A 13,034-nucleotide genomic window follows, 5' to 3' on the forward strand; every position below is an offset into this window, starting at 1 on the left:
TTTGTTTTTAGATGTTCAGCTATGTTTTTTTTTCCTCAGAATCACTTGAAAACTAATGAAAGAAACTCTAAATATGATGGATTTGGGGCTATAAAATTACTAGCTCAGGATGCAGTACACAGGATATTTCAATGCCTCAGAATTCATTTTTAGAGCTGACATCCAGCATTAAATTTTATACATATATATTGCCAAATATCATGGAGATGTTTGCTAGAGTTCTATAAACTAATTGTCTATGGAAATTTCTGGAAGCCCAAGTAATTCATTCATTCATTCTTTTATTCAACAAATACATTTTGCTTGGCACTGCATCAGACACTTTGGAATGGGCAGTGAATAAAACAACCAAAAATAGCAAAACATGTTCAAATACGATATTTTAAAATGTGCCAAAATAAGACATTTCTTATAGTTAAGATGGTAAATTTTATAATATGTATATTTTATCACAATAAAAACTAAGAAAAATCAAAAATAAATGAGTGAATAAGCAAATTTTGGCAATATTTTAAAAATAACAGAATTTTTAACTTTTTTATGTAAAATGAATAACTTACAATTTTGGTTAAGATGTCTTCATAAGAATAAGATTATTTTTGTTAATTCAACTATAGCATTAACTATATATTATACCAACGCTGGAACCTAAAGTTTCCAAAGGGCATATTCAGGGCTACATGCAGTATCTGGGTCATTCCCATTATAGAAATGACTCCCGTTCAGTCTGAATCATTTATTCCACCACTGCATCAAAGCAGGCGGTCAGCCCTGAGCTAGCCAGGTCTGGGGCAGGCTAGTTAGGTTCTTACAGAGAAACTCCTCATTCAAAACATATGCAGCTCACAAGTCTAAGAAAAACAAGCAAATCTTAAGAAGTTTAGATTATACTTTTTCCAGCCCCAGATGTTTAAATAAATATCTCTCATTCATTAAGGTTGTGAAATGTGTGATGAGAACAAAATAATCAAAAGGGAAACACTTCCTCTTTTGAATCTGATCCAACACAATAACAAGTTTCCTCTTGACATTTTGAATGTTATATTAGTAATAATAAATGTAAATAGGAGACCTCCCATCTGATGAGTAATATTTATGCCTTTTGCCTAAAAACATAGTTTGTCAAATTAATCATCTACTTTTCCCTGAAAAACATCGTAAGTTGAAAGACAAACAGCAGAGAATATAAAGTTTCCACAGACTAAAGAATACTGGGGGGAAAAAAAGCAAAAACACTTAACATGTTTAAAATTTCTCTGGGTACTGTACAACTTTCTTTTTTCCCCTCAAAATAAATATTTATTTCAATTTAAAGTCTGTAGGTTGTTTTTCTTTATTCTATGCTCTATATGAGAATTTAAAGTGGGAACTTTTTTTTCTATCTTTGGGGGAAAAATAAGCTCTTTTTACGAAAAGAAAAAAAAGACATTTTGTCATTTGTTCTTTCTAGTAAATTACCAATGCATTGCTTAATAATCTCAGGTATGTGCTTCTTAATGACAGAGGATGGTAATGCAGCATTGCTACAGACTATGAACTAACTTATTTCAGCTGTTCATTCAAATCCAGAGATGGGGGGGGGGGGGGGGGGCGGGGGGGGGGGGGGGAGGGAGAGAGAGAACAAGAGCGAGCGAGCGAGCAAGACAGAGAGACATTAATGTAGGCACGCAGCATCTCACCTCCACAATTTCGGTGCTGGAGTATCTTGTCAGACTCTGCTCCACGGGGTGGATTACGGAGATCTGCACCAGTGTATTCAGTTTACGATCACGGACAGGAGCCACGAGATCCTTGCATGCTGGCAACGGCAGAGGAGACAGAAAGAAAAGAAACTAACACCACATCTCAGGGAAAACTTCTGCGCCGGGCTGAAAGTAAACTTAGCTACAGCACTGAAGGAAATCTCCTGGGGCTCAGGCTGGTTTTGCAGAGGAAGTCCCTTGGAAGTACCTTACAGAAATAGGAAGTCACGTGCTGTGGAGCTGAATTGAGAGTTCATTTCCACTGACCACATTTGCAGTTCATGCAAGTCTTGACTGGTCTGAGATCTCAGCTCTAATGCGTGACTATGCACACATGGCTCAGAAACCTCAGTGACTTTAATTAGTCATTAAGCCCTGGGCTTTAAGTCACACTCCTTGAGGATGTGAAAGTTGATTTGGGCCATATGTGGGAAACTTTGGTGTTCCTTATTGACATGGGTTGGATTAGATCAAATGTTTGACTTCATACTTGGTCCTTACCTATGTATTCACTGGAACTGGCCTGCCACAGTAATACACACCAACAGAAACATGGAGAGCAGTTTCTCAACCACAACAGCACACAAGCAGGGGAAGAGGAAGCAGAGGAAGGATTTTTAAAGCCCTGGGTCTGGAATTCAAGCTAAGCCTGGAGGAGATGGGTTAATTCTTGCCCAGGGGCCACAAAAGTTAAGAACTTTCCTTTGAGACACCAGGCTCATATTACAGACCCTCGCCACCATACCATATTTACTTGAATATTTTCTCCTCTCACATATCATTCCAATTTGAGGAAGAAAAATCCAGAAAAATATTCCTTTTAAGCAAGTCTGAATCGACTTTCCTCTCTATCCCCGCCACCCCCGCCTCCCACCTTTGAAATAATAATTTTACTCCCCTCAGCTGAGTTGCTGAGATGTAAAGTGCCCTCACTAGAGGTGGTTCAAGTTAAATTCGGCTGGTGGCTTGCTGCAGGCTGGAGCTATGGATGGGGGAAGTAGCCCTGGGTCCTTGATTTCACGGTGAGGGCATGCAGGGTTCTATACCATCCCTACCCCACTTCTCAGACCATAACAAGAAGGGAGAGAAAGATGAGGTATTTAAGGTATGTTGTGGTCAGAGCTTGCAAGGTCCTTACCATTGGTACAAAGGTAATATGGCTTAAATCTGAAACTTGAAAGCAAAGGAAAGTATAGATGCAATTATCACCTTTCAATTGTTTACAGATAATCTCTTTTAGAAGTACAAGGAGATAGAAAAAGCAGGAACTTTGGAATGAAACAGGCTTGGTTTTAGTCCAGTTCAAATAGCCAGGCAACACTGGGAAAATTATTTAACTGCTTAACTTCTTGCCAGACTTTGAGATCCTGCTGCTTCTGTATGGCATTTTGTCATATACTTTTTTTTTCCTTAAACTACATGCCTCTAGTAACAGAAGAGAGCTTATGAAAGCATGTCTGGAAAAAAACATAATAGCTACAATGTATTTAACCTTTACTATTTTTGAGGCATTTTGCTAATTATCTCTCTAATCCTTAAAATGGTGCTTTGAATTATTTCAGTTTTACATAGAACTAGAACTAGAGGCTTGGAAACATGAAGTGCTCACATTTACATTACCAGAATTCTCTGGTAGCTTACATCCTACCCCACTGGCTTCATTTCTTTTCTTGGCATGCTGACCTGCTCTCCTGCACAATGGCACCTCTCTTTGGAAGACCCACCGCCACACCATGATTATTACTCAACCCAAGAGACTTACAGTCTTAAAAAAATACTGACGCCAGGTTTCAATAATGTCAACATATCACCGGAAGGAAAGAAAAAGCTAGATTTAGATTTTCACTGTTCTTTGGTGGTTATTTTGATCATTTCCTTTACTTGCAATATGAATGTGTTTAATTTTATTGCTCATAAAATTCAACTGTTGGTTTTCTGCTCACAGTAAACAGTTCTTTTTCCGTTTCCTGATATTGACATATATCTGTCAGAATTTTAAAGCTGAGGCCACTGTGCTTCAAATACAGGCATCTTGCCCACTTTCTGCTTGTAGCCCCATCTTTTACCTTGTGAGCTCATGACACCTTTGTTCAAAATAAGTCACTTCTTTTCTGAGTTCTCATCAGACTTGATTGTGGGCTGTGGTTATTTCCCAGAAATGAGCAGCCGTTCTCCATTTTATCAGAGAGACTCTCACACTCGTTCCCCATAAAAAGGGAAAATTTCTATTACACTGAAATGTTCCGTCCAACCCAATTTGCACATTCCCTAATACTGATAAAAATAATGATGATGCTTTGTATTTTTATTATATTCCATATCTAAAAACCATACGGTTACATCTTGTCAGGAAAACAATAATAGTTACATCTTGGGCTGCACTTTTTTCTTCCTACAGCTCAGAGGATTTACTTTACCTTAAGTCTTATGCAGCATGATATCCTGGAGAGAACCCGAGATCAGGCAGAATTCCTAAGCTGTACCCCCAGATTTCCTGCTTTCTAGTTCTGTGGCACTGAGTAAGTCACAAACTCTGACACTTAATTGCCTCATCTATCTACCTACTTCTCAGGGTGGAGGTGAGGAAATTGGGCCTTTTTATAAATGGATTTTCTATGCAAAAAAAAAGTTTACTAATATCATACAATATATATTAATATCAACATTTACCAATATCTGGTGTTTTATTACTGTGTAAAATTGTTTTTATTGACTCAGTCATACTCAGCTTTTTAAAAGCTGTTACCAGGTCCAATATTTCTTCATAAATACTAAATTAGTACATGAGTCACTGCATTTCATAAGGTGAAACCTATTCACATCATGGGTCTGTACATACTGAATCAGTCCCACCAGACGGCTGATAAATAATGAGTGATTGGACTGTTTCGTGAAGATATTACTCATATGATCACTATAAAATCTAATCTGTATGAGAATTATTTAGCGGTCAATAAAGAATCCTGAAAAATCTGTTTTCAGGGGGGAAAAAAAAAAAAAAGTGAATGGGTGAGGTGGCTTATGCCTGGAATCCCAACAATTTGAGAGGCCGAGGCCAGGATGACCTGACGTCAGGAATTCCAGACCAGTCTGGCCAACGTGACGAAACCCCATCTCTATTAAAAATACAAAAATTAGCTGGCCGTGGTGGCACACGCCTGTAGTCCCAGCTGCTTGGGAGGCTGAGGCACGAGAATTGCTTGAACCCCAGGGGTGGAGGTTGCAGTGAGCTGAGATCACACTACTGCACTCCAGCCTGGGTGACAGAATGAGACTCTGTCTCATAAATAAATAAAAATTTATATCTGTCTTCCAGCTATATTTACCACCGCTTATTAACCAAATGTAATTCTACTCTAGGAGTGGCCTTCATCTGTGGCCTTCTTCAGCTCAGAAGACTAAAAGAAAGCAATGCTTCGGGATTTTGCTTCTGTTTAGTTTTGTTTATTTAAGAATTCTACCCACTTCAATCTAACGGTCAGTAACAGACAATCCTTCATTCATGAGTCTGCAATCCTTCATTCATCAGTAGATTTTTACTTTTATTTCTGCCTTCTTAATAGCTTTGTTTAGTACTGAATTGTTTAAAAGTGTTCTTAGAACTCAGAAGAGTTTAAATATGCAGGATATTGATAGGTGGGGATTCTAGTGCGCTTGTATCCAGTTTATTTTTTACTGAAACGAGGGGAAAATAATAATACAGAAGGAATATACTTTTAAACTATAATTTGTGACTTGTCATCAGAAAAAAAATAAAGAGCAATAAGTGACTTTTTAGTTCCTGATTTCTTTTGCTCTAGTAACTAGTAACATGAGGGTTCACATTCTACTATGAGTGGCTGTGAGTGAGATGCCTACAGGCATCCCCAGCTCATATTTGTACAGGAGCCAGGCAGCTTTCACTATGCGAGAAGGAAATCCTCAGTGGAAGCATAATAATAAAAATAAATGGAGGGGGGCACATGCGGTGGCTCATGCCTGTAATCCCAGCACTTTTGGAGGCCGAGGGCAGATCGCTTGAAGTCAGGAGTTTGAGATGAGCCTGGCCAACATGGCAAAACCCTGTCTCTACTGAAAATACAAAAATTAGCTGGCCATGGTGGTGGGTGCCTTTAATCCCAGCTAGTCTGAAGGCTGAGGTGGGAGAATCGCTTGCACCCGGGAGGGGGAGGTTGCAGTGAGCTGAGATTGCGTCATTGCGCTCTAGCCTCGGTAACAGAGCGAGACTCCTTCTCAAAAAATAATAAATAAATAAAAAGACTCAATATCTCCAGTGAGTGAGACTCTATCTCAAAAAATAATAAATAAATAAAGACTCAATATGTCCAAGGAGGGCTAGGCACTGAACAAACTGGAAAGCTTATGCTATGTTATAAGATGGAACCTCTATACAAAGTCATTGCCTGAAAAAATGAAGGCCCACTGTGTCCTTGATTTTAGGATTTCTCCAAAGCTTGAAATCCCCAGTCATTATGCAGGTGAACACTGGAACAGCCACACAAAATACATCTGGTTGCTAGATTTGGCCAGAAGTTTTTCTGAGGAACGGAAATTGCCAAATTCTGGTCTTGATGCTTACAGCTACTACCTAGCCTCTTAGGAAGAGGGCACAGATTATCTTCTGCTCCAGTAGTTCTCATTGGAGAGTCCAGAGCTAAAAGGCAGGGCTCTTCAGGATTTTTGTGAAATCAAAGATACTGTCTACACCAAAATACTACTTTTTATAAAATATCAGTTTTTTTCCTGTAGCCATTATTTCAAAATCAGGTAAAGGCTATTGAGTCCATGATCCTTTCTATCATTCCAACCAATTTTGGCTGGAAGCCTAAAAATACCTCTTGACTCACATCAGAGAGCTCAGTCTCAGCAATAATCAATTTGAAGTAGAACACAACTGTTCATTCAGGTGCTTTTGAGTTCAGCAACACTGCTCGAATTCAAGTAGTTGTAAAGCATACATTAGACAACGGGGAAGTCAACGAGCAGGTACCTGCCCCAGGCTTTCATGAGAGTGGTGGTGTGAACCACTGAGGCATTGTGAATTGGTGGTCAACCCCAAGTGGCCATCTCTTTCCGCCTAAGAAAACTTTCTTCTGTGAAGTGAGGTCTTTTCTCTTGCCTCACTCTTACTTCATCTCTCTTCTTGCCATTCATTGTTAATGGAATCTAACAAAATTTATCCTCTTTCTTCCAGAACAAAGCAGTGGCCACAGGTGGGTGGAAATCAGTGAGGGGGATATGACAAGAATTTCCACATCTCTACAATTCTGTACTCAAAATTAGCCAAAGGAAATTTAGACTTAGAGGAGAAACCACATACCATAGCGTATAGAGGATAAAGAAATTTTTTTTAACTTAAGATAAAACCTTATTTGAGAGAGCTATGTATGACTTTGGATGAATTACTCAATCTCTTTGAATCTCTATTCTAGCATCTGTAAAATGGAAGTAAAAGAACACACTTCATAAATTTGCTATAAAGACAATAAGGTAATGTATATAGAATGCTAATATATGAGTCCCTTTAAATTATTATTGACATTAATATAAATATAGTTATACTGTACATTAACACAAAAATGGATTTTATCTATCCTACATTTTTATACTAATCATATGCTCAAGATATTCCAGATTGGTCTTAATTTTATATAAAGTTATTCTTTTTTCAATAAAAGCATTTGTTAAATATATACCTGTGATTTTTTTCACCTTCTTATTTTCAGATAGCTAAATATACATTTTTAAAAGCTCTTTACTAGATCATGTGTTAATTGTGAAAATCAGAGGCATTATTAATATGCTTCTTTCTGTGAAATCAGATGTGTACACTTGCACTTGTAATTTTCACCTCTAATGAGGCATTTCCAAATGAGAAACTGACAATGGAGAAAGCAAACTTGACTTTCTCTCTCCCAGCATATGTACTACATGTAAATGGTCAACTCACCCTTTATGCAGGGGTTTAACTAGGAGGTTAGGGTTCCATTACTCAGTGGATGATGGCCCACAGGGGAGCATTTGCTTAACTACTGAGATGTCCCAAAGGGTCAGGGAAAGAGTTGCTTCTCTGCTCTGTACATTTCCTTCATCAAAAAGGAAGACTATGGATGCTAATAAAGCTTCTTTTTCTTGCAATTAAAACTAAATGTTACAGCTAGAGCCCAATATAGTCTGATAGAAGCATACCTTCGAGTCTAATGAAAGTTCACCTCTTATACCCTCTACAGACACTGCATAGGAGAAATGGGAGAGATAAATCCATGCCTATTAAGAGCAAAATGGGCCTGAGTACAGAGGACATGGGCATCCCAGAATAGAAAAGTGGCCTTAATACAAACAGGGGCCAGGCACAGTGGCTAATGCCTGTAATCCCAGCACTTTGGGAGGCCCAGGCAGGCAGATCACTTGAGGTCAGAAGTTTGAGACCAGCCTGGCCAACATAGCACAACCCCATCTCTACAAAAAATACAAAAATTAGCTGGGCATGGTGATGTGCGTTTGTAATCCCAGCTACTCGGGAGGCTGAGGCACGAGGATTATTTGAACGAGGGAGGCAGAGATTGCAGTGAACTGAGATTGCACCACTGCACTCTAGCCTGGGTGACAGAGTGAGACTCTGTCTCCAAAACAAAACAAAACAACCTAGAGCTTTAGCGAAATAACCATTTGGCTTCCCGCCTCCCTCAATAGCACCATTCTTATCTCATCATCATTTCCCTAAGAATGCGCAAAAGACTTTTGCAGCCTAGGGGGCAGTTTTTTATTCACAAATTCTTAATGCTTGTTCTGGTTTCTCAAAACTGTCACACATATATCCTTCCTCTTTGTACTTCAGAAAATTAGATTCCACTAATCAACTGATAAGCCAATTTAGGTTATGTTTCCAGTCCAATAAATTTTGGACTCCATTATATGGTTTCACAGTTACCATTCTATACAAGTGATTACATCTAGATTAAATCAGTTTACATCATACATTAAAAGACATATAGAGCACTTAAAAAGCCTAATAGCCCCTCTAATTACTTTATTAGTATAATATGCTTTTCTATTTTTAATCTCCTTTGCCTTTTTTTGTTCTTTATTCTTCCTTCCCCTCAAGAATTTTAAGACAGCAATTTTCTGAAGCCTAGGATGTCAACCTCTCCAGTTCAAGTCCCCTGAGTACATTCAGAAAAGGATGCTGCCTAGGCTCAGTGCACTACGATCCATGATAATTCAATCATATATAGTAAAATGGCAGAATGTACAGTGTTCCTGCCTATACTAATATCCACACAATGAGAATTGCACATGTAGTTGGAAATTCTTCACTATTGACTATCTGTTTATGGTTATTTCTTAGAAGAATATGGCTCTATATCATGCTGAGTTGACTTATGGCCATCAATATATATCCTCCCAACTTTCTTCTGTATTTTCTGTAAAATCTTTGAGTCTTTAGTTCATTGAGAGTTGCTCTCATCTTGTCCTTCCTCTCATTTTAGCTTATTTTCAATTGGGCAAGGCTGCTTTTTATAATTTTCCTTTGACATTATTCTTTTTTCTTCTCTTCTCTGCCATCTCATATTTCATCTCCAACATTTGTTTCTCTCATCACTCTGAAAGACGAGGTTATCAAAGTCACCACTCATATATTTTATAAGACTTGGGACTCTAGGAATCAAGCACTGCTCTTAACAAACCACAGCTTCTCCCCTCAGTTCACTGGTTTTAAAGTCTTTATAGAAACAAAACAAAAATGTGTTATGTTCTCCTTAACTTTTGTGTGGGAGATTTGAATTAGCATGCACTTCCTAAAGGACCATGTATTGCTGCCAACACAAGAGATATTGGTTGGAAAAATAAGAACAAATGTATAAAAGTTGGCATTGAAGAAATTAGAAAATGTGTAGGTTTTTTTAGTTTGTTTTCTTTTGTCTTTTAAGGCACTAAGTTCTAAAAATTAATGTCCCAAATTCAAAGTCAGGGTCTTTCTCTCCAAGAAAGACAATAGGCATATAAAGGAAAACAATAGTACTAATTTTAGGTTTCTAAAAGGTCAGCGGATAAAAGCAATTCAATGTTTAAGATTAAAAGAAAAGAAATCAACCTAAGGAATCAGTACATACATACACATAAACTAAATGAGTGAATAAACACACAGACAAATAAATAAAGCCATCCTAATTCAAGAATCTCTTAGGCATATTGAAATAATGCTAGATACTAGTATTCTTACCTTGCAATCATAAAATGCTAATATTTTCCATATTTTAGGGTTTTTATTATTAAAGATAATATATAAAACATGAAAAGAAGGTGAGGAGTGGCAGGAAGCATAATTTGCTAAATGCTTAATATGTGCCAGGAAGTATTGGCCTTAGACCCTTTCCTTGTGTTAGCTCACATCTAGAACAACATGCCTATTGCTGCCTCACAGTTCCATTAGTTCCATATTCATATTTTTAACTAACCAGCCAGTCAATATTTGTGGTTACAGTGTCTGGCTCAAGGATAAATACTACCTTTTTATTTAACCAATAGCTTAGTATTCAGCAATCTGAGTTAATTTGTTTTCAATAATGTCATTCTGCTTAGTCTGGTTGTCTGCATATTCAATGGTGATTTAGCTTTGCAACAAGAATTTTAAGACTCTCAACCCTCTGATAATAGAATCCAAATAAAACTTGAGGAAAGGATGAATCTAATACCATGGGGAGAAAACAGATGACAGAGTTATTGAGGAATATAGGTAATAATTTGCAAGAGGGAATTTAAGAGATTTTATTGTAGAAATATTGCTTTAGAATTCTTGCCACATTGATGTTGAGCACCACTGCTCCTAAATTTCTTTACAACTGATTCACTTGTAAATTAAACTGATTTCCTTGAAGTAAAATATTAGATTCAGATAGTTGGGAAATAAGCCCTGAAATAAAGTTTGTTATTTTTTCACCATCCTATAACAGAACAATATTAAAACATGTCACCATATTTTATGTGTGTCTCTGTGTGTGTTAAATAGAAATGTGCTGGTCTTTTAAAGAAAAAAAATGGCTGAGAAGATAAAATTCACTTCTTTAGCTGGGGATATTATTGATACTAAAATAAACTTCACACCCAGTACCAATTCTCAATTTAAGTATCACTGAAGAATCAAGAGGGAAAGAAAAACAACACAACCTCTGCCTGGAACAATGGTGCTCTCGGGAAATGCTCTTGGATTGTCTGTTCAGGGAAAAATGAAGATACCAGCTGTACAGCAGACAGCTTATTTGCATATGAAAAGAACAAATTTGGTTCAAATCATTGTTGTCAGTACCAGAAGACTCCCATTCTCAAGCTTATGCCCTGCTCCCTTAGCTTCTCAGGTCAGTCCTCAGAAAATCCTATTTTGTCTTGCTTTCATGAATATTACCTAGGTGGCTGAGACTCCATCCTCAAGCAATTGAAATAAAAACAAGTCTGTGCCCGCATCTTTTCTGGTTTAGATATCCCACACTTCACGCCATAAATTCTAAGCTGGCCTAGCACCGCCTATCGTTGCATTCAGACTTGGCTCTTTTTGTGCATGCTCCAAATCCAAGTTCCACTTTGGAAACAACAAGTGTTTGCAGCTTTCTGCTGCTCTTTTCAGTGGGAACATATGTGCTGCTTAAGAAAGGATGAAAATGTTATTCCAAGAAGGAAAGCAGGTCCCCCTGAATACTAAAAGCAATATTGTGAGTTGGTTCATGGAAACCTGTAGTGTTAGGATTAGGCTGAAGAAGTAAGTGGAAAAAGAAATGCAAGGAACTACCTTTATTAAGCCTTTTACCACCTCTTCTCCAGGAGCCGAGGTGGCAATATTTTTTTGAACAACTACCACTGATATGGGAGCCAATAGGATTTCTGTCCAGTACAAGCATATGGCCCATGAGTGGATTCAGCAGTGCACATAGGTTATTGGGGAGGGGCTGCTTCCCTGACCTACCTCTGAACCAAAAGATGAGGCCAGTGTGGCTGGTGGAGAAAGGTTACAGGAAGGGTGGCAGGAAAGTCAGGGCTTCAGTTACCAAAGGTGGATGGCTAAGGGGAGTGGACTCAAGATGGCTGGACTCCGAGTGAGTGCACAAAATGGTGTCAGGCAGAAAAACATGAAAAAATGCTATCTTTTCTGCTTCTCACTGGCCATCAGAGAGATGCAGAAAAAAAATCATCACTGGCCATCAGAGAAATGCAAATCAAAACCACAATGATATCATCTCACACCAGTTAGAATGGCCATCATTAAAAAGTCAGGAAACAACAGGTGCTGGAGATGATGTGGAGAAATAGGAACACTTTTACACTGTTGGTGGGAGTGTAAATTAGTTCAACCATTGTGGAAGACAGTGTGGGGATTCCTCAAGGATCTAGAACCAGAAATACCATTTGACCCAGCCATTCCATTACTGGGTATATACCCAAAGGATTATAAATCATGCTGCTATAAAGACACATGCACACGTATGTTTGTTGCGGCACTATTCACAATAGTAAAGACTTGAAACCAACCCAAATGTCCAACAATGATAGACTGGATTAAGAAAATGTGGCACATATACACCATGGAATACTATGCAGCCATAAAAAATGATGAGTTCATGTCCTTTGTAGAGACATGGATGAAGCTGGAAACCATCATTCTCAGCAAACCATCACAAGGACAAAAAACCAAACACCGCATGTTCTCACTCATAGGTGGGAATTGAACAATGAGAACACATGGACACAGGAAGGGGAACATCACACACTGGGGCCTGTCGTGGGGTGGGGGGAAGGGGGAGGGATAGCATTAGGAGATATACCTAATGTTAAATGACGAGTTAATGGGTGCAGCACACCAGCATGATGCATGTATACATATGTAACTAACCTGCACATTGTGCACATGTACCCTAAAACTTAAAGTATAATAAAAAAAAAAAAATGTTGTCAAGCAGGTATTTAGGAGTTTGAGGGAGAATAAAGAAAATAGGGGCTTGGAATGTTGTCTTGAGGAGTTGACAGTCTCCTGAGGGAATTTGTTTGGGCAGGAGGTAGCAAGCAGACAGAGAGGCAGCTGTTCAATCCAGGTGACTTCACATACAACACACTGACTCATGGTCTGGGTTTTACCAAATCCTGAGCAGGCTTTCCTAAACCAAAATATTTCAGGAGAATTGCATTGTGCAGATGGCGGTTAAGGGCTTGAATTTTAGGAAGTGGTGTCTAAATTAAGGTTTAAAATTATTTAAGTAATTTTTTTTTTTCCTGAAAATTTGTTTGGGCTTAATGGGGCTATGT

General features: G+C 38.2%; 1 protein-coding gene across 4 annotated transcripts in view; it reads right to left on the reverse strand.

Moving 5' to 3' along the window:
* Positions 1 to 13,034, reverse strand: part of INPP4B (inositol polyphosphate-4-phosphatase type II B) — an 834,063-nt gene that overhangs the window by 377,872 nt on the left and 443,157 nt on the right. For all 4 annotated transcript variants that reach the window (XM_032147659.2, XM_032147632.2, XM_032147654.2 and 1 more), the window contains exon 6: positions 1,680 to 1,798. In XM_032147659.2, the coding sequence (XP_032003550.1) occupies positions 1,680 to 1,798 (119 nt within the window). The remainder of the gene's footprint in view (positions 1 to 1,679; positions 1,799 to 13,034) is intronic.

This window comes from Hylobates moloch, unplaced genomic scaffold, assembly GCF_009828535.3.
Source record: "Hylobates moloch isolate HMO894 unplaced genomic scaffold, HMol_V3 SCAFFOLD_3, whole genome shotgun sequence".
NCBI classification, from domain to species: Eukaryota; Metazoa; Chordata; class Mammalia; order Primates; family Hylobatidae; genus Hylobates; species Hylobates moloch.